General features: G+C 53.2%; 2 protein-coding genes across 2 annotated transcripts in view; one reads left to right on the top strand and one right to left on the bottom strand.

The window, feature by feature from the left end:
• Positions 1-2,947, bottom strand: part of ABCA3 (ATP binding cassette subfamily A member 3) — a 31,443-nt gene extending 28,496 nt beyond the window's left edge. Inside the window, exon 1 of the mRNA XM_068206442.1 lies at positions 2,900-2,947. The gene's annotated coding sequence lies outside the window, so the exon portion shown is untranslated. The remainder of the gene's footprint in view (positions 1-2,899) is intronic.
• Positions 2,948-12,473: 9,526 nt separating this feature from the next.
• Positions 12,474-21,208, top strand: VRK3 (VRK serine/threonine kinase 3). The gene is made up of 12 exons (XM_068206440.1): positions 12,474-12,622; positions 12,697-13,022; positions 14,470-14,522; positions 16,217-16,283; positions 16,993-17,077; positions 17,539-17,641; positions 17,983-18,075; positions 18,264-18,396; positions 19,148-19,268; positions 19,553-19,611; positions 20,176-20,325; positions 20,903-21,208. Exons 1-11 carry the CDS (start codon positions 12,516-12,518, stop codon positions 20,322-20,324), a joined length of 1,296 nt encoding a protein of 431 aa, XP_068062541.1. The 5' UTR covers positions 12,474-12,515; the 3' UTR covers position 20,325; positions 20,903-21,208.
• Positions 21,209-21,233: the final 25 nt, after the last annotated feature.

The raw sequence follows: 21,233 nt of genomic DNA, 5'->3' as shown, positions 1-21,233 counted from the left end.
TGAAAACTCCATTATTGCCAATAAATATTTTCCAAGTTTTCAAGTGTTCCAAGAAAACTCGTTCTGGACCTTTTGCTCGCTGGAGATGAGAGGAGGAAGAAGCTAAGTTACAAAAGTTCTTACTCGATTTGAGAGCAAAAATGGTTTTCCAGGCTCTGGTATCCAAAGCACGATTTTTTTTTTTTTCCCAGCCCAAGAGAGAAAACCTGTTTTGGGAGGTGCTGCCTGGATCAGCCCTGAGATGTCTATGATCAGAGGCATCTCAGGCAGGGCCCAGGTCCATCTTTGGCAGTAAGGGAGGGCTGAGTGCCACAGGTGGATGATGACCACGGAGGCAACAAGGTGCCTTGCTGGGCAGCACATTGGGTTGTCCCCGCTGGAGATGCTCCCGCCTGACCTCAAGCACTGCAAGATAAGACTGAATTTCCCACCAAGAGGCAGGGTCAAAGATCTGGGAGGAGAGAGAGGCAACCACCACCACTTCTGGGAAAATAACCCAGTTCTTCTCCCAGCTCTGTGCATCTGACCACAGCAGGAGGAAGGGTCTCCTGAATACGTGAGTGTTATACACACCCTGGCCATGCTCAGTGAGGTCGGTGAGGAAGGAGACACTCCTGCCCGCTCATAGCCTGCATGAGTGGATACAAGACTGGTCCTCACCACCTGGTCCCCACCAGCCCCTGCCGCACTACCAAGCTGTGCTGGATAACGTGGTGGCACCAGCTGCCAGCCTGGACCAGAGCTGTTCTGCCAGTGGATTTAGATGAGGACAGGCTGAGGATCGGCAGGGATCAAGGTCACAGCATCCCACCTCCTGACCCACTTCCACACCACCTCGTCACTGGGAGGTGGCTGTGCCCGGCCACCGCCTCAGCGGAAAGGGCCGAGCAAAGGCCACGTGCTCCCAGGAGCTTGCAGTTATTTTAGAGCACACACCACATTTCTGCTCTTCTGATGTCCCGTTCCCATAGAAACCAGCCCTGGAAATGGCAGACGTTGCCTTTTTTAATATAAACCCGGCATTTCTTCCTGCTGGTTGACAGAGACACCGTGTCACCCCTACAAGATGAACTGCCAGGTGCCTGCACCTCTGCAGCTGTGCCCAGGGTAGTGGCATCACACACCTGGCGAGGGCTGTCAGTCCCTGGGTACTTCCCACACTGTCACTGGAACAGGAAATTCCTCTCTGCTCCCCACAGTGTCTGTGTTGGAAATTATTCAGCCATAGCAGGGCAAGGACTTTTTATGACCACTGTTTACAGGAAGAGCGAGTGATTTCCGAGGCGGGTGCATCCAGAAAGTCCCAGGTCCTGCAAAGAGCAACCAGGGCCAGCAGCCACCAGACCAGCCATGAGTGTTCAGTGACACACAGCTCTTGCTGCTGGGGTGTTTTCACCTTCACACAGAGATCTGGGAGTCACGATAGAGCAAGACCATAAAAACCTCACCTTGGTTGTGCAAACAGTAATAAAACTTTCTAAGAGGCTGTAAGGCTGGTGGGGTGCTGGGTGGGGTGCTGCAGGGACCAGTGACCTAACAGCTCTCTACAAACCCAACACCCAGTGTCCGACAGATACATGAGTCTGGGTTTGACCCAGACAGGAACTTCAGGCCTTGAAATAAAGAAGAAAGCTGGGGCTGGATCCTGTTTGCAGAATGAGGGGTTGGCTTGTGCCCAGCTGCTGCCCTGCAGTGGGAGTGGGTCGGGGGGCATAGGGAGCCTGATGGGCTCTATGGTTGCATCTGTAACTGCCTTGGTGTTGGGGCAGCAGCAGGAGAGGGGGGACAAAACTGCTGCAAGAGCTGGTCAACCCCTTTGCCTTAAAAACAACATCGCTGGTTTGCCCAGTGAGTCTGCAGTTGCTCTTAAAGCCACTAACTCTGCAAACCACTGGCCTCACGAATTTAGCAAGAACAAGGTCTGGAGCCCAACACATGGGTTCCTCATGGACCCATGTACAACCCTGCTCCTGCCCTGCAGTTCTCAGTGGCTGGGCAAGACAGGCCACCCGGGCAGCTGTGAGCAGAGGACAGGGAGATTCCTTCTGCTTCTACTTGGTTTTGAACATTTCCAGGTATGGGGACTCCACCACTGTCCTGGGCAGCCTGTTCCAGTGTCTGACCACCTTTTCCGTGAAGAAATTTTCCCAATATCCAGCCTAAACTTGCCGTGGCACAACCTGAAGCTGTTTTCTCTTGTTCCATCACTTGCTCCCATGAAGCAGAGTCTGACCCCCACCTGGCTGCACTCTCCTGTCAGGGAGTTGTGGACTGAGAAGGTTTCCACTGAGCCTCCTTTTCTTTAGGCTGAGCCCCCCCCAGCTGCTTCTCATTAGACTTGTGCTCCAGACTGTTCCCCAGATCCGCTCCCTTCCCTCGACACGCTCCAGCCCATCAAGGTCTGTCTTGGCTAAGAGACTTTCTCATACCGAGCCAGGGCCCGGGGCGCACAGGGGCCGGCAGATGCCCCCTCGGTCCCCGCAGCCCCGTGGCCGTTCCCGGGCAGGGAGGGGTGGCCCGAGCTCCCCTAGGATGCGGCGGGTCCCAGGCAGGCGCAGCCCCCGAGCGCGGCCGAGCATCCCCGGCGGAGCCGCCTCCATCCGCCGCAGCCTAGGGGAAGCGATCCGCGCGGGCCCGCGCAGGAGGCACCGCGGGCATCGAGCCCGAGCCGCGCCGGAGCGCGGAGGCGGCAGCGGGAGGAGCCGGCCGAGGGCCCCGGCGCTGCCGCAGCTCCGGGCGGGGCCGCCCCGCCGAGTGGACAAGAGGCCCCACGCTTCCCCCGTCCGGCCCGATCCCCCGCTACCGCTACCATCACTCCCCGATGCTCGTCCCCCGCGGGCGCCCACCACCCCCCGTGCTGGTGCCGGTTCCGGCACCCATCGCCTCCCCGCTCACTCACCGGGCCGGGGGGCTCCGGCTGCGGCTCCGGCTCCGGCTGCGGCTCCGGCTCCGTCCGGCACCGCCCGCGCCCGCCGCGGGACCGCGGCACCGCGCACGCGCCGGGGGCGGCACCGGAGCGGGGCGGGACCGTGGGAGGGTGAGGAAGAGTGAGGAAGAGTGAGGAAGAGTGAGCGTGTGTGTCTGCGTGTACACACGTACACGTGTGTCTAAGTGCGCACGTGTGTGCCACTGCGGTCATTTGTGTGTGTCCGTGTCATCCTGGGTGTGCACGGCATGTGTGTGCTACCTGTCTGTGCGGTGTGTGTGTGCACACATCCCTCTGGCTGTCAGCTCTCAGTGCCTGCGCACACCCCGCGGGGCATTACATGCACCGGTGTGTGTGTGTGTGTGTGTGTGTGTGCGCAGGGCACTGTGCACCTGTGTGTGCCCCAGGCACTGCACCTGTGCCAGGTGGGCCTGGGTGTGGCTGTGTGTGCACCCATGCCGTTGTATGAGTGCACACCTGGGCGTTCCACAGCTGTGTGCACATGCACTGGGCATTGCACGTCTGCCAGGTGTGGGACACAACACGAATTCACATCTGCCCACTTGGACACCCGAGTGTGTGGAAGCGGCCGTGTGTGTAGGGTCTCTGTGTGTGTATGTGTGTGTGTAGGGCTCTGTGTGTGTGTGTAGGGGCTGTACATGTAGGGCTCTGTGTGTGTGTGTGTGTGTGTGTGTAGGGAGTCTCTGTGTGTGTAGGGCTCTGTGTGTGTGTGTGTGTGTAGGGAGTCTCTGTGTGTAGGGGCTCTGTGTGTGTATGTGTGTGTGTAGGGCTCTGTGTGTGTGTGTAGGGGCTGTACATGTAGGGCTCTGTGTGTGTGTGTGTGTGTGTGTGTAGGGCTCTGTGTGTGTGTGTGTGTGTGTAGGGAGTCTCTGTGTGTGTAGGGGTTCTGTGTGTGAGTGTGTGTGTGTGTGCACATGTCACGGCTCTGTGTGTGTGTGTGTCGGGGCTCTTTGTGTTTGTGTAGGGCTCTGTGTGTGTGTGTGTGTGTGTGTGTGTAGGGGCTGTACATGTAGGGCTCTGTGTGTGTGTGTAGGGGCGCTCTGTGTGTGTGCAAGGGGCTATACATGTAGGGCTCTGTGTGTGTGTGTGTGTGTGTGTGTGTGTGTAGGGGCTCTGTGTGTGTGTGTGTGTGTGTGTGTGTGTGTGTGTGTAGGGCTCCGTGTGTGTGTGTGTGTAGGGGCTCTGTGTGTGTGTGTGTGTGTGTGTGTGTGTGTGTGTGTAGGGCTCCGTGTGTGTGTGTGTAGGGGCTCTGTGTGTGTGCATATAGGGGCTCCGTGTGTGTGTGTAGGGGCTCTGTGTGTATGCATATAGGGGCTCTGTGTGTGTGTGCGTGTCGGGGCTCTGTGTGTGTGTAGGGCTCTGTGTGTGTGTGTGTGCAAGGGGCTGTACATGTAGGGCTCTGTGTGTGTGTGTAGGGGTTCTGTGTGCATGTATGTGCGTGTGTAGGGGCTCTGTGTGTATGTGTAGGGGCTCTGTGTGTGTGTGTAGGGGCTCTGTTTGTGTGTGTGTATGTGTAGGGGTTCTGTGTGTGTGTGTAGGGGTTCTCTGTGTGTGTGTGTGTAGGGGTTCTGTGTGTGTGTATGTAGGGGTTCTATATGTGTGTGTGTGTGTGTAGGGGTTCTCTGTGTGTGTGTGCAAGGGGCTGCGCATGTAGGGCTCTGTGTGTGTGTGTAGGGGCTCTGTATGTGTGTGTGCGCGTGTCGGGGCTCTGTGTGTGTGTGTAGGGGTTCTGTGTGTGTGTGTGTCAGGGCTCTGTGTGTGTGTGTGCAAGGGGCTGCGCATGTAGGGCTCTGTGTGTGTGTGTGTGTAGGGATTCTGTGTGTGTGTGTGTGTAGGGATTCTGTGTGTGTGTCTATGTGTGTGTGTAGGGGTTCTGTGTGTGTGTATGTAGGGGTTCTGTGTGTGTGTGTGTGTGTGTGTGTGTAGGGGTTCTCTGTGTGTGTGTGTGTGTAGGGGTTCTGTGTGTGTGTGTAGGGGTTCTGTGTGTGTGTGTAGGGGTTCTCTGTGTGTGTGTGTGTGTAGGGATTCTGTGTGTGTGTGTGTGTGTGTGTAGGGGTTCTCTGTGTGTGTGTGTGTGTAGGGGTTCTCTGTGTGTGTATGTAGGGGTTCTGTGTGTGTGTGTGTGTGTGTGTGTGTGTGTGTGTGCAAGGGGCTGCGCATGTAGGGCTCTGTGTGTGTGTGTGTAGGGCTCTGTGTGTGTGTAGGGGCTCTGTCTGTCTGTCTGTCCAGCCCGCTCCTGAACAGCAGCACTCCACACTGGGCCCTCCCCTGGTTTTTGGAAGCAGGTGCCAACTCCCGTGCGTGGGAATGTGGCACTCTCAGGCCACTCCAGGGGTCAGGTGGAATGCTCCAGATAAGGATGAAAGTGCCGGCAGTGGAGTGTGGTCACAGTTGCTGGTGTCTGGCTGCCCTGCCCGTCCTGCCTGCTGGCTGCCAAGTTGGCAGGAGAAGGTGCTGCTGGTGCTGAGAACACCAAAGTGGGGAAAGTTTGCACAGTGTGGGCAGAGGGAGCAGGAAGAGGAGGGTGGGGAAAGGGGACTGCGGTGGGGCTGAAGGCAGCTCTACTGAACAAGGGACATGGGGTATCTTGGGTGCTGTGACTGCTGGGGGGGATTTGGGGTGCCCCAGTGAACTCAACCCACCCCAGGCTATGACAGGCAGGAAGCAGGGCAGCCCCCAGCCACTGCCTTTTTCCACATGATAAAGAGAAGGAATTCAGGCATCAGAACAGGCTGCTGAGAGAAGTGTGGAGTTCCTGGAAGCGTTCAAAAATCATGTAGATGTGGCACTTGGGGACATGTTTTAGTGGTGGCCCTGGCAGTGCTGGAGGAACAGGTGGACTTGATCTTAAAGAGCTTTTTCAACTTAAATGATTCTGTAATTCTATGATTCTATAATTTTTTGGGGTCTCCATGTAGCTGAATGCCACAGACATGGCTTTGAGTATGACTGCTTTGGAAACTATGTTCCTCTCTAATACTGGGGATTTGTAGCCACTTTCTGGACCCTGGCTGGTCCTTGGGAGAGGAGGAAATGAACTGAGAACAAGAGCAAGGGTGAAGGTGTGTGGGTATGGGAGCGGGAATCAGCAGCATTGGTGTTAGATGAGGCCAAACAGAGAGTGGCACTCGTGACTGCACTGCCAGGACCCCCTGAGCTGGGAAACCCCACTCTCCACCTTGGTGCCTTTGATCCTGGTGATGGCCAAAGCTGAATTTTGACTCCCCGGGGCACCTGGAGCATGTCACAGCTGTGGGTCTGGCCCCAGATGGGGTGTTTGCAGTTGAAGTTCTGACTGGCCTGTGCCTAGATCCCATCTCCTGCTGGGCTGCAGTGGGAGAGGCCTGGATCCAATGCCCATCTTCAGAGCTGCAGCTGGGAGCCCTGTTCCTGCCCTCGCTCTGCTGGTTCCACAGACACCAGAGGAACTGAAGCTGTCTCCATGGGTGACTGAGCAGCCACCAGACCACAGCAAAGTTTCCCTGCTCACACTCACGTCCTTAGCAGCACACAGCAAACCTCATTACAGTGCTCAGAGGCAGGAAGGAACTGCCTGGCTCAGAGTGTTATCCCTCAGCAGAGTCACACGAGTGTTTTGAGATGATGCAGGCTGGCCAGGCGTGGGGATGGCATGTGCCTTCCCTCCAAGCATGGCCTGGCTGATGGCTCGTCCTCTCCCTGTTTGCTTTCCCCCATTGTGTGTCACCCTTATGCATGGCATCCTGCTGTGGCCACCTTGGGAACGGTGTGGTCTTGCCCAGCATCTTCGTCATCATGGGGCCACTGGCCCTGTCTCAGGTGATGCCAGCAGCCAGCTGAGTAGTCACAGGTAACTGTGGGCCTGGGGAGGATCTGGGACAGTCATTGCCTGCGGTGACATGCCAGAGCCTCATGCCAGCCCAGGCTGAGCCACCTGTCCACACCCCTGCTCAAGCCTGGGTTTGATCCTCCCCAATTACAGCTGCCTCACTTCTCCCCGTGACCTTCCCTGTTGCCTCACGCAGTGCCTCTCAGTGCCTGCCTCTGAAGGAAGCTGAGCAATTAGATCAAAACAAAAACCTTGCCAAAGAAAGTATTTACAGGCTCCTCATGGCGCCTAGAACAGAAGACAGGAGATGTTGCAATGAGGTGCAGTGGCATTGCAGTGACTCAGCTCACACCCAAAGCTGGGAGTGTGCAGGAGACTCAGCAGGGACACGGGAGAAACCCAGAAAAAGACAGGATTAGGCAGAGAGGAGGCAGCAGGGACAGCAGGGATTATGCAGTGGGGAAGCACTTGCCTGGGGGATGTCCCTGTCTGACCTCTCACATGAGCCTCTGGAAGGAAGAACCAGCCCCTATGCCAAACTTGCCAACCCTGTTCCAGCTGCCTGCTGCTGACACCTGTGTCCCTGAGATCATGGCTCAAGCTGTTCTCCACCACCTTTCCTTGTTGGCTGTTGTCACCCCCATTTCCCATGGTGTTATTCCCAAGGGGCAGCCACAGGGGCCATCCTGTCAGCAGTAGTGGGGACGTCCATCCTGCTGTTTCAGACCATCTGGGTTCAGAAAACCCCAGCCCTGCTCACCCCATACATGGTTTCAGGGTGCAGGACAGGTTGGGAGCAGGGTGTGTGCCAGTGAGTCCCCAGGGCAGCCATGCCAGCATGGGCCTGGCAGTGTGCTCTGGCCCCTCATCTCTCAGCCAGCAGCCAAATGCAGATGTTGGAAAGAAGAACGTGGTTAAGTAATTCCTCTTTCAGTTCCTCTGCTATCCCCATGGCCCTGCCACCCTAGACAGTATCTGGGTAAGGATTCACTACTGCTGTCCTTGTGTTAGCACATCTGCATTGCTCCTTGCCCTCCATCCCAGCCTCCTGCTGCTCTCTGTGAGGGAGGAAGGAGTGTGAGCAGAGTGCACACCCCATGATGCCCAGTGGCACCTTCCTCCAGAGCATCTGGTGGCTCAGGGACATGCAGCAAGGGCTTCCCTGGACACATCCTGGGAGTTGTGGTGCAAGGACAGACACACCGGCTTCTGTTGAGAGCATTTTCCATCTTGTCCTCATTTCCTCCCATCCTTAACTTTGCTGCAGTGCTGCATGGCGCAGCCCTGAGACTGGCACTTTTTACCCTGGAGTGCCATTGCCCAGGAGTAAAACGCCAGGATGGTGGTTCCGATTAAAGAGGGTGAGTGGATCCAACCCTTCTCTTGGTCCCCTCACACTTGCCAAGGACAGATGTCTTGGGCTTCTTTTCCCCAGGGTGGGGCCCCCATTCCCTTTCACCCCAAGGCATGCCAGCTTGCAGCCCCCCAGTCTTGGCTGCCAGGTTGAAGTTTCTTGGTGTGTTGCTTTGCCCTTTAAGTGCTGAGAAGATGCACAGTGAAACAGACTCCCCTTGGAGTGCTCAGACACAGGAAAATCTCCATGGGCTGGGAAGGATGACACAGGAGGAAGTTTTCCAGAATACCTGCTGCTCTTCTCAATCCCTCTTCTCCTCAAGTGTGATTTCCCTGGCAGTGTTCTGCAGGGAGCTGGCACAGTCTCTACCCACACTAGCCTCCAGCAAAGTGTCCGCAGGGTGTCCCTGTGTTCCTGCTGGGGGTTCAGAGCTCCAGGCCCTTGACAGACCCTGGAGCACCACCAGCACAGAGGAGATGTGGCAGGGAATTTCAGCAACCATTGCTCCTCTGTGCCTGGGTGAGCCTCCCACTGTGGTGGGACCTGGGGAGGCAGCATGGCCTGGGACAAATGGGCAGGCTCTGCCTGCACTGCCCAAAGGCAGCCTGGTTGTCCTTTCAGCCCAGAGAGGCAGCTGGTGTCCCCAGGGCCACTGCCCATGGGTGTGCCAACAGCCAAGACCTCTTAAAACTGCTGGATTGGACCTGGCAATTTGGAACTGAAAGAGTTCCAAGGCCTCTCCCAGGACTCTAGCATGGCTTCTCAAGAGGCATCACTTTAGGATCCAAGAGGTGTGTAAATGAAAAGGAACAGCCTCATTTCATTAAGAGGTTGAAGAACTGGCAGCTTTGGGCATTCTGTCAAGTTCAAAGATCTCTGCCAGCACCTAAATCCGATAAGTCACGTGTCTGGGTTGCTGGCAGTGTGCTGGGAAGCCAAGAGTGAGATAAGGGAGACACAACTGAGCTAGCACCAAGGAAACTCCTGCAGGGGGGAGACAGGTCTTTCTGTTGCCACCCCAGCTGTCTGCACTTTCCCACAGGGCACAGCAGCACAGACTTGCAGTTGGACTCAATGGTCCTTGTGGGTCCCTTTCAATTCAGGATATTCTGGGACTCTGTCAGACCATCCTCAACACAAAAAGGCCACAGGAAGACAGGTCTTCTCCTAAACATTTATACTTTTCCCTCTTCCGAGATCAAGGGAGAGTTAAAAATTCACCTAACCCAATGCTTTTGAGGAAGCTGGAACAGGGCAGGCAGTGCTGCAGGTTGCTACATATGGGGGAGGAATTTCAGCTTACAGATAAACCAGAGAAACTTAGGGGATAGAGGGGGCATCTCCATGAAAGACAAGCTCTGGCTAAAAGAGAACAAAACTGGGGTGCAAACCCTTGACATGAAACCCTGGGAGGGGTTTTAAATGATGGCTAATGGGTGAGATGGGTGGGCAGTGCAACAGGGAATCATCCAGAGGTAAATTCTTCCCTGTGAGGGTGGTGAGGCCCTGGCACTTCACCTGAGGACTTGAGAGCTGAAAGGTTCAAAGAACCAAAGCTTGACCTTGAGATCTGCTCTGTCCTGCTCTCCAGAGGCTCTCCAGGAGCCAGAGCCCTCTGTAGCCCAAAATCCAGACTGGTTTTCAATGCCCAAGGTAGGAAAGAAGGAGCAAATTCTTGCTGAGACCAGGCAAAAGGTGCAATGCTGCAGACACAGTCCCCTATGGAGTGACTGCAGGCACCCAGATTGCCTTGCTGATACAAATTACCAGTTATGAAATTGAGAAATTTGTTAATTATTTCCCTTTTCATCTATTTATTATGGGTTTCTTTTTTATTGTTAATTATTATAATTATTACTTTCAATACAGCACTAAGTAGGATGGAGGTTTCTCTTCTCTGATGCTGGCTTGGTGGCTCTTGAAATAAATCTTGAAGAATTGCCTTTTCCCACTATTTTCTGTCTGCCTTCCCCTATCACTGTTTTCTCAGTTTTGCTTGTGTTTTTGGGGTCTGACTTTTTAAAGCACCCTGTATTTCTGTTTACTGCATGGATTCTTCTCTCTCCAAATTGAATGTAATCAGGTCGTGATCACTGTTCCCTAGGTAACCACCAACAAAATTATAGACCAATGATCAAGAATTAACAGCTTAAGAAAGTTAAAAAATTAAAATGGTATTTGCAAGACTTCATAAATCTGCTGAACCAAGGCATTCCCAGCTGAGCCACTGTTACTATAGAGGGCTTGGGGACAATGATCTTGGTTCAGGAATTAGGGGAAACTAAACACCATCCACCAGCCTGCTAAGGCAAATTCAAACAAATCTGATAAAGGGCTCCTTCTTTTCTGTCAAAATTCTGAGGGGATGCTTCGGTTAACAAAGGAAATGAGGCCGTACCTGTATGGGATGTGGGAAGAGCTGGAACTGAAGTGGTTGTGCAGGGGGCTGGCAGTGGAGGTGAGGCAGTTCAATGTTCTGCTGCTGCCTGCAATGCCAGGGGAAATAACACAGTGATTGTGGAGTGCAGTGTCCTGATGGCCATGGTGGGCAGGAATGGGAGAAACCCTCCAGCCTGCCCTGTTGCTCCTCACAGTGTCCAGGTGCTTCAAAAAAATCCCAGCAACCAGCTGCAGAAACCGATTCAAGCACATGCCAAGCTTCCCAGAGTCATTTGGCAGAGTTCTGGCTTTGCTGGGACTTTTTGTGTGCTTAGTGAATATTAGGAAAACACCCTGGCGTTTGGAGCGATTGAGAAGGGGTGACCAGCCCATGGCAGAATGAGGTCTGTGCAGGACACCCGATCTGGAGATGCTTCTTCCAAGCCCTGCAGCCCCATGGTGGGCTCAGTCAGGGGCTTCATGCCCCGTGTGTTATTCCATGCTGCCTTCCACCACTGCTCTACCTGCCACCATCGGCACAAGGAGCTCACTCCTGCTTCATGCTAAGCTTTTGTGGGAGCAGCTGCTCCGCTCAGCTCTTCATGCAATGAGCAGATCTGCTTTGCTCCCGTTCGTGCCCAGTGGCTAGTGTTCCATGGCTCACTGGGATGGACTCTGAAAAACATCTTTACATGTGAGATGTTCTGTGGGACAAGAACCAGGTCCCTGCTGCCCCCACCTCACCCGCCTCTGCTACCCCTTGCTGCGGGGGCTCAGGGGCCAGGCACCTTCTCCAGGCAAACCCTGGCCTCAGCCCACCTGATGGGAAAGGTTTAAATCCACCTACATCTCTTTTATGGAAATGGTGCCTGCTTGAGGGGTAGGATGTACACAAGGGATGGGATACACAGGTGCGTATGCTGAACACACAGCCCTGTGCCACACATTAACTCCTGCACTCATTAACCTGCGAGCGCCTGTTCTGCAGTCCCAGCGTCCTTTCTGAGGAGTTTTCTGGTGTCTTTTATGAAGCAATGTGAAAACACTCGACCCCAGAAGGCATCGCTGGGAGCACAGCCTGAAGGGACCTCAAGGCTCCGCTGGCCTGTGAAAAATGCATATTTTATGATTGGCTTTTCGCAAATATTAAATTGAATACTATATGTATTATGTTATATTGATTAGAAGTGCTGTATAAACATTTTAATAGTATGGTAAATGTAGTTTTGTAGTTAAAATAGAGCCTATGTATGTGGGGTTTTTTTTTTTACTAGCTCAAGCAAGAGATGAGATAATGAAGAAACTCTTCGGACAGAGATGGCAGTGATGGGGCCCATAAAGAATTACTGCCTCCTTATCGGAAAAGACAAACATTCTTCCACCTTCTCTCCGTCTGTATGGAACCACCAGGATTAAGGGGAAGAAGTTGACAAAAACCAGAAAAGTTCTTAATTTGCAAGGAATTTATGCATCATGTATGAGATGTATGAATATGCAACAGGCTACTGCTTTTAAAGGTTATTCCTTTGTTCACAAGGCATGCTTATCGGGCTTAAGTGCCCGAGAGCATCCGGACGTCCGTAATTCTTTGCTTTTTATTGTCTTGTAATTGTCCTAACTCTAAATTTTCATTACTCTAATTGTATTACTATTTTTATAACTATTTTATTATTATTAAACTTTTAAAATTTTAAAAACCAAGTGACTGGCGTTTATAACAGGCCCACATCGGGGCGGCCTGACCACCCGCGTCCCTGCCCGGCCGGGCCACGGGAGCCCACGGGCCGCGGGACCGCCGTGAGCCCCGGTGCTCTCTCACATCCCGGGTGTTCCCTCAGAAGGCTGCGTGTCCCCTCAGACCCCCGATATTCCCTCAGAGCCCCCGCATCCCCTCAGATCCCGAAGTGCCGTCAGCCCCGGTGCGCAGAGCAGCCCGCTGGCCGGCCGGGTCGAGGCGCAGCGCGGAGCGCGCCTGCGCCGGGGCGGTGGCGGCGCGGCGGGCGGGCCCGGGCCGCTCCGCCGGGGCCATGGCGGGCCGGAGGGTGCGCGGGCGGCGCGGGGCGGGGGCAGGGGCACGGACACGGACACGGACCCCGGAGCGGCCGCGGGCAGAGCTGTCCGGCGGCTCCCCAAGGTGCTGGGGGCGGCGGGAGCGGGGCGGTGGAAGCGGGGCGGCGGACGGGCTCTGACGCTGTCCGTGTCCCGCAGGCCCAGCCGGTTCTGCCCGCAGTGCGGGCTCGCCGTGGAGCCCGCGTTCCGCTTCTGCCCAGCCTGCGGCGGGAGGCTGCCCGCGCCGCCTGAGGAGCACACCGAGCCCGCAGCGCGGGCCCCGAGCCCGCCGCCAGCCCCCAGCCCCGCCGCCTCCCCCTCCCCGCGGGCGGCCGCGGCCCGGCTGGCACCCCGCTCGCCCCGCAAGCCCCGGCCCGGCCCGGCCGCGCCGCTCCCGGCGGACACGGTGCTCACGGACCAGGGAGGGCGGCGGTGGAGGCTGGTGCGGCTGCTGGAACAGGGCGGTTGCGGGCTGGTGTACGAAGGTACTGTGGGGCCCGCGGCGGGCAGAGGGGGCCGGGAGGCGAGAGGCGGGGGATCCCCGGCTCTGGCTTCCACGACAGCTGTGGGGACAGCCCGAAATCCCCAGAGCCCACGGAGTGGGTGACACTGCGATGTCCGCTGGGCTGGCGGTGACCCGCAGCCTTGCAGGATCCGTCATTCATACAATATTCTGAGCTGGAAGGGACCCCTAAGTACCCTGGAGTCCAGCCCCTGGCCCTGCACAGACACCCCAACAATCCCACCCTGGCCATCCCTGAGATCATTGTCCAAGCACTCCTGGAGCTCTGGCAGCCTCGGGGCTGTGCCCATTCCCTGGGGAGCCTGGGCAGTGCCCAGCTCCCTCTGGGGAAGAACTTTTCCTGATCTCCAACCTAAACCTGCCCTGGCACAGCTCCAGCCGTTCCTCACTGGGCATCTGTCAGCCACTCTGCCACCAGCATAATATCAAGCTGAGGCCAGGCTGTTCTGTTATTATAGAATGTCCATTGTTGAGGCCACACTTCCTCTTTCTGTTCTTTTAGGTCCAAAAACTATTTGCTGGCACTGTACAGGAGTTCCTGTGCTGTGAGTGGTGTCAATACCCACTAAATATCAATTCTCAGCATGTTTTGGGGCCAAAGAAAGCAACCACAGCACATAGGCTGCTTCTCAGCCATTTAGTAAGTGCAGATCTTTTCAGTCTAGTTGTAAACTTCCAAAGGGGAGTTTTTGATCTTCTCTCGTTAATTTGGAAACTGTCCAGGAGGAATTTTTTCCATTATCGAGTTTTGCCTGATATTTGGCTTTACTTTATTTTTTATTATTCAAGCTGTTGCATAACAAAGTCTGAGCATCCATCTATGTTTTTTAAAAATGTGGTAAAAAGGAAAATCAATAGTGGAGGGTGATTTTGTAGAAGTAGGTTTTAGGTGATGAGTAGCAGGTAACCTGTGGATAGCACTTGGTCTAAGAACACAAGAAGAGGAACTGTCCTGAGCCAAGTCATGGGTGCAAATCCTTTTGGAGAAGGGAAGCTACATACAACTCTTAACATCCATACAGAGCAGAGGGACTTGGCAACTCTTACAGACTTGTCAAACCATGGAGTGAGCTGGAGGGAGTGCTCAGCAAGCGAATCTGGGGATGCCTTTGAGATTCTGCTAATGATCTATTCTTTACATACCCCTCCAAGCTCCCCCATACTGTAGCCATGCCCAGATGCTTCTGTGACTTAAGCAGAACTGCACTGCATGTCAGGGTGCTGAGCTCCTGGAGCAAGGTAAGAATTACTTTGTAGTGATCTGGGAAGGTGCTGTCACAGAGGTTGCTTTGCAAAGCTCAAGGGAAAGAAGCAGAGGATGAGTTAATCCAGCTGCACAGGCTGCATTTAATGATGCACAACCTCTTTTTCCATGCTCCTGTAACCACATCTGTTCCATCTTTCCACAGCGCAGTCAGCATCTGGAACCTGTCCTCAAAAGCAAAGCTACTCCCTCAAACTTGTGAGTTTTGATCTGTTTGGGTAAGGAATAGTGCATAAAGTACTGTGTCCTGACCTGTTTGGCTGAGAGTATCTGAGGAATTGGGAGAGAGTGGTCACAGAGGCCCCTGCTAACTTAGGAGATGGATCTAACCTTGTGTTGTGCTGGGATTTCAGTTGGCTTTTCTGCTAAAGGTGTGAAGAAAATGGATATGAGGATTAAAAAAACCCAAAGCTTTAATAACAGAAGGTTGCTGCTTTGATTGACCAGGCTCAGGAACCTGCAGAACTGAACTTGGTGGTGTGAGGTGGAGATCTTGATTCAGGAATGTCAGACCAAACTTTTCTCCTCTCTGGCAGGTGTGCACACACCCTGCTGAAGTCTGGGGAAACTGGAGAGGTTGGAATTTGGTGCTGTGCTGAGGCTGTGTGAGAGCCAGCATGGAGACACTATGTAAAGCCAGAGCACACTTTTAAATCAAATAGGAATTATAGTTCAAGTTCCAAGCCAGCTTTCCAGGTACTTGTCAATATCTTGGGTTCTCCAGAAATGTGTTATTTCCAGTAATGGCTGTTCTGTCATGGAAATTCAGTCAATTGATTTTCAGTAGCTCACAAACCAGAGCTGAAAGACTGTTTTCTTATCTACTGTAGCTCTTGGGGATTGCTGGTCTGTAGGAGGGCCAGTGCTGACTGATGGCTCTGTGGGGCTCTTGCATGCACTTGGATAAGTGAATGCCTTTTGTCAGAGGAGACATGTAAGAGGATGGAGAAGGAATACAGTGTGGATGAGAAAAATCTGCTAAGTGCCACAAAACTAGAACCAGTTGGTGGGAAACTGTAATCACTTCTGTAGGCAAGACTCCCAACTTTGGTTTTCTTTTGGCTGCTTGGTGGTCTGCTGAGCACTGTGGAGTGTGATATGGCACATGAGAGCATTTTGGCTCTGGGGTTTGATGACCACATGGGCTTACAGGCAAGATGCAGAGTGAAATACCCTCTGGGACATGGTCTGTTGTCTGCAGCTTGCTGTTCCTCCAGCTGTCTTTGATACCAGTTTTGTATCAAACCAGGCAGAATAGAACACTGCTGCTTTCTCCCATGCAGGATAGCAGCTCAGGATAGCAGTCCTAACTCAGGATAACAGTCCTGAGTTAGTGTTGAGTAGGTATGTGTGTGTAGGCAAACACAGACATTCTGAGTGGGAACTGTGTGCAGTTGAGGTCACTCGATGACAGCAATACCTCAAATGTTACTAATAGAGACTTTCTTGTCTCACTTCCTGACAGCTAGAATAAATGTTACAGCTCTCTGTAGAGACTTGTGTGTTTGTAGAAATGCCCTCATCCCTGCTGTGGCTGAGGTCACCTCTGGTTCCCGTTAACGTAACAGCTGTGGGACCAGAGCTCTCCATGCTGTGCCTGGGCTGCACTGCCTTGTCTGCTGTTAACCCTCAGACAGCTGTAAATGGGCTGCTGGAAAGGCCCAACCTGACATGGCCCCTGCCCTGTTCTGTGCTGATACTCAGAGTTGATGTGGTTGTTAGGGGCAGCATTAAGTAGGGAACCAAGACACCTGAGCTCTGCTCTCAGTTCCGTTAGTTGATCTTTGCTTTCTTTAAAATGAGTAGTTAAAGTCTTATAGCAGTCTTACCCAAGTTTCCCTTTCCAGCAGGATGTGTGTGGCTGAAGTAATCCTCTTCCCTGTTCCCTTTAGGATGCCAAAGATGGGAGGATCTACAATGAACAGAATTTCTTCCAGCGAGCTGCAAAGGCAGCCACAGGTTGGTGCTTCTTGGGAGGGCAAGGACTAAGGATAACTGGCATTTCTGTCTCCTCAGGACTAGGCTAGGATAAATTAATCCCCTGCTCAGTTAGTGCCAGAGTGCTGAGGAGTTCAGTCAATGCCAATTCTCCCAGCAGTCTGTGTGCTGTAGGACAGTGCAGTGTGAGCACAGCTTTCTTGGGCTCCTCACTCTGTCTTGATGTGTCTGGGAGCTGTCCAGCCCTGCAGCCTGTCTCACCTTGGCTCACTCTCCTGTCCCTCTTCCATGGGTGGTTCTGTCAGCAGCTCTCTGGTATCAACTCCATTGATCCCAAAACTTGAGCAAGAACAAAGCTGCCCAGAGAATGTAGGCAGGGGGCATGGAATAATTTATGTCCAATCTACACTTCTGGGAGAAGTGTAAAAATCTGCTTGTCCCTCACCCTCTCTCTCTTGCCTCTCCTTGTTTTCCCCCGCCCTGTAGCAATGCCATACCATAGCCTGCTCTGGTATTCCCAGAATTTTCCCTATTCCATTCTTGCTCTACAGTGGTATATTCATTGACATGCCAGTGCACACATCAGACTGGAATTCTGGGGACAGAGTCAGGGTGAGAGGCCACTGTCAGCTCTCCAGGGCAGTGCAGACCTTCAGAGGAGGAGCATCCCTAACTCCTTCCTCCTGGAGCTCCTCAGCAGCATCTGCTGCACTGTCCTCTTCTCTTGTAGTGGAGAAGTGGAAGAAGTGGCATTCCGTGCCGCTGCTGGGCATCCCCAACTGTGTTGGCTTTGGACTGCATGCAGACAGCTACAGGTGAGGTGACTGAGCTCTTGGGCTGTCTGAGCATCTCTGGCTTTCTCTCTCCTCTGGTTGCTGTCCACTAGTCCTTTTGTCATTGTCCCCTGGGCTCCTGACCTTATGCACTGCTCCTATCATGTCTTAAATGGTTTGCCTCTCATTACTTTGTTTCCTTCAGTCCTTGTGTTGCTGGTGAAGTTACTGCTTTTGCTGCTGCTGCCCTTCAGGCCAGGGGACACCTTATTTTGGTCCTTGACACTTAACACAAAGGGGAGATTCAGGCTGTGTGTCTGCAACACATGATGAGCACACTTGTCTCCTTTATAAGAAGTTTTCTTTTGTCAAAAGTCAAGGAAGTGTTTGCCCAGGTCAGCTTGGAGTTGACGTGGGGTCCAGTGGATCACTTGGCAAGTGTCTGTTGCAGGGTCTCCAAACCAGGTAGGTACTGCAATGTGCAAAGCCCTTTTCTCTTGCAGGTTTTTGGTGTTCTCTGATTTGGGGCGATCTCTTCAGTCGGTCCTGAGCGATGGCCTGCACCTGCTGAGGGAGAAGGCAGCTTTTCAGATTGCAATTCGTGTGGTATGTGGAGAACCAATCCTTCCCAAGGGACTTTTTCAGAAAAGACTTCTAACGTCCTTCGGGATCTCCCAGAGATGTTTTAAAGCTGCTCCAGGGGCTTGGGTGAGGTCTCCAAACCTGCTGTAAACTTCACTAGCATCTTTTGAGCACTGTGTCACTTTGAAGGAATTTGGGATAAGAAGAAAGAAAAACCTGACCTTTGAACTTGAAGGCTGTGAGACGTGTTGTTTTTAGTGCTCATCCACATGGCTGCAGGGAGCTGGGGAAGGTCCAGCTCAGTGATAGCCAGGTTGCTGCAGGAGCCTGCATGGATCTGATATGCTCCCCCTGTTTGTTCCCAGCTAGACTGCCTGGAGTACATTCATGAGAATGAGTATGTGCATGGGGACATCACTGCTGAGAACATCTATTTGAACCCAGCGGACCTCACACAGGTAGGGAGCAGGAGCAGTGCTGCCAGGAAAGGGCACTGGAGATGGGATTGTGACTTGGGATAAGGCAGCCTCCAGGTCCTTGCCTTGGGCAGGGCAGCAGAGCAGGCTGGACAGTGCTCAAGCAGGGGCTGTGGGGAAGCCCTGGGGGCTGCTCTGCACTCAGGTGGGTGCTCTGTGCTGCCCTGCAGGTGACCCTCGCTGGCTATGGCTTCGCGTTCCGCTACTGCCCCGGGGGGAAGCACGTGGCTTGGCGCGAGGGCAGCAGGACCCCTCACGAGGGCACGGTGGAGTTCATCAGCCTGGACAGCCACAAGGGCACAGGTGGGTCTGGGTTTGTGACACATGCTGGGGCTGCTCCTGTGGTGGTGCTCCCTGGAGCTCGGGCTCCCTGCTGGCATTGCTGGCACTGCTGCTTTCCAGGCATTCACGTGCACCAGGAACCGGGTTCCTCTTTGGGCTGTTCACTCCTGCCTCCTCTCGGCTGCTGTGTTGGGACTTGCCAGGTCATTCAGTGATTCCAGCAGGGATGTTCCTGCTCCATCTGGAGCCTTGGCTGCTGCAGGCGTGTGGGGAATAGAAAACAGGGCCCTTCATGCTGGTTTAGCAGGGATCTGTTTCAAGGCAGACTGGATCCCTGCCCAAAACAGATTTGCAGCAGGCTCTGCTCTGACCTTGAAGCAATGAGAGCTGGAAAGGCATTTAAATCATAGAATCACTTTTGTTGGAAAAGACCTTTAAGATGTGCAGCTTTAAACCCAGCACTGCCAAGGTCACCAGTAACCCAAATTTCCAAGTGCCACATCTACATGACTTCTGAATCCCTCCAGGGATGGAGACTCCACGCTATCCTGGGCAGCCTGTGCCAAATTATATCCTTCTCCTTGTTGGGATGTGACTGCTCTTTCACAGTGTTCAGGAAATCTTCCTCCAGAGGCTGGGAGGTGATTCCTGAACTATGTTAGTGGGCTCCCAGGAGTATTGATATCCCAGAGCACATCCTCATGAAGCTCCTGAATTTCTTTACTTCTGCCCCTTCTTGAGTGACATGTGAATGTCTCATGCTTCCCATCAGGACCATCTCGACGGAGTGACTTGGAATCTCTGGGCTACTGTCTTCTGAAATGGCTCTGTGGCATTTTGCCTTGGTCTGATGAGCTGGACAAAGTAAAAGCTGTGGTGGAACAGAAAGAAAGGTAGGCGAAATCATCTATTCTTCTGGGAAATGCTCAGCAGAAAGCAGTGAGGGGGGTTTGTGACTGAAATCCCCAGGTCACACTGTTGGGATGTGGTAAATCCCACAACCAAGGCTGAGCCTGGCCCCAGTGTTTGGTGAACCCAAAGTTCTGCTTCATGCAGAACACGGCCAGCTGAATTCAGCCTTTTGGGGATTTTTTTTTTGTCCCTGTTGTCAAAGCCAGGTGCTCAGGTGCCTGCTCCATTGCTTCTCCTTCTGACAGGACTGTGCTGACTATTCCAGGTACAGAAAGGATGTGAGATGCCTTCTCCGACTGTGCTTCAGGCAGAGATCCATTCCAGGTATGGGCTTGCTCTCAGTGGCAATGCGACTCAGGGATGGAGGATTGACTGTACCTGAAGCCAGAACTTTCTCTGTGCTGGGGTGCTGGTCCAGAATAGCTTCTAGTGGTGATGGTGACCAAGCATTGCACGAACTGTCTGGCAGGCTGGGAACAAATCCCTTGTTTTCTGTACAGAAGAATGGGGGCTGCTTTCCATGATCTGCTTTCATGAACCTTGCTGAAGGGACAGCTGTGCTGGTGGGTTTAGAAATTAAGTATCTGGGGCTAGAGGACACTTACCCATCCCATTTTGTTGCCCAGAGATGCTGTGGCTGTCCCACATCTGAAAGGTGTTCAGGGGGTGGAAGGAGATGGGCTTCAAGGTCCCTTCCAACCCAAACCAGTTGGTGATTCTATTTTATTGTATAATTCAGTGATTTGAGCTTTGTATTAGCCTTGGTTTGGTTTTCCTCTCTGCAGCTGTCTGAGGGGATGGGTGAGCTGGCTGCAGGGCAAGCAGCCTGAAATGGCCACTTGGCAGCTGGAGTTTGTGCTGCTCCAATATGAGTCCCTTTCCTTGCAGATGCCCTGGAGAACTACCTGGAGCAGGTGGTGGGGCTGGAGTACGAGGAGAAGCCTGACTACGCAGCCCTGCGGCAGCTCTTTGGGAAGCCTCTGGAAAAGATGAAAGCTTCAGCTTATGACTCCGTGGATGTCCGAGTGGTGCCCTGAGGTGAGTGCTGGTACCTCCTCCGTGTGACCTGTGCTGCCACAGGCGGGTGAGGACAGAGCTGGCTGGGCTGTGACATCTCTCTAGCTGAAACCAACCTGCTCCTCCTGACATGTCATTCCCTATTGAAACCAGTCCAGTGCTACACAAAGCCAGGCTTAGCCTGTGTTTTCTCAAGTTTTTCTGGAAATACTTGCCCATGAAGGAATACAACAAGGGTTAATAAAGCAAATGCTGAAGGGGCTGCAGGGCTGTGAAGGTGATAACAAAATGCAGACTCAGGCCATCTGGTCATTTTTTCTTTTTTTTATATCTGAAGCTCTGGGCTGTAGTTTTTGCTTTTCTCTCTCAGAAAGCAGCCTGTAGTTCTGGTTTTAGTGCCCAGGTGCTATTTTAGCCATGAGGTACCTCAAAGAGTGAGGCTTGATACAGAGCCAGATCTGATTTTAGTGCAGGGCTGCATCAGCCGAGGCTCTTGCATCCAGCAGCAGGAGCACAGAGCCAGCTCTTCGTCTAATTTCCTCCTCCTGGGAAGGAATTAAACTGATTCATCTCCCCTTTTCTGCTTTTATTTTTTCAGATCAAGGAAGAGTTCAGAGCTTTCTGCAGTGAGGCCTTTCCCAGATATATTTTCACTTTTACCAGTTTTAGAATGAAAGAGGTTTTTATAAGTGTTTTCTTCCCATGTTAATGTGACCCAGTGCTGAAGTTTGAGCTGCTGCTGTACCAAATTAATGTGAAGAGACTCCTGCATGGCAGATCAGGGGAAGCAGTAGCTGGAGAACTGCAGCGGAGCCACCATAAGCCAGGAAACTAAATCAGGGATTTTTCTCTTTTGAATGAGAGTGGCAGTACATGGTTTTGTAATAAACTTTGTGGACAAGTACCCAAGACTGCTCTTGGTTATTTAG

This window comes from Anomalospiza imberbis, chromosome 16, assembly GCF_031753505.1.
Source record: "Anomalospiza imberbis isolate Cuckoo-Finch-1a 21T00152 chromosome 16, ASM3175350v1, whole genome shotgun sequence".
NCBI lineage: Eukaryota > Metazoa > Chordata > Aves > Passeriformes > Viduidae > Anomalospiza > Anomalospiza imberbis.
This window is presented reverse-complemented; position numbering and strand designations above follow the sequence as displayed.

What these genes read in the sequence shown, in the direction of transcription:
- VRK3 (XM_068206440.1), top strand. Translation starts at nt 12,516, where the DNA reads ATGGCGGGCCGGAGGGTGCGCGGGCGGCGCGGGGCGGGGGCAGGGGCA. An exon ending in TTGCGGGCTGGTGTACGAAG is followed by an intron (nt 13,023 to 14,469) that starts GTACTGTGGGGC and finishes ATCTTTCCACAG; the next exon opens with CGCAGTCAGCATCTGGAACC. An exon ending in CTGCATGCAGACAGCTACAG is followed by an intron (nt 17,078 to 17,538) that starts GTGAGGTGACTG and finishes TTTCTCTTGCAG; the next exon opens with GTTTTTGGTGTTCTCTGATT.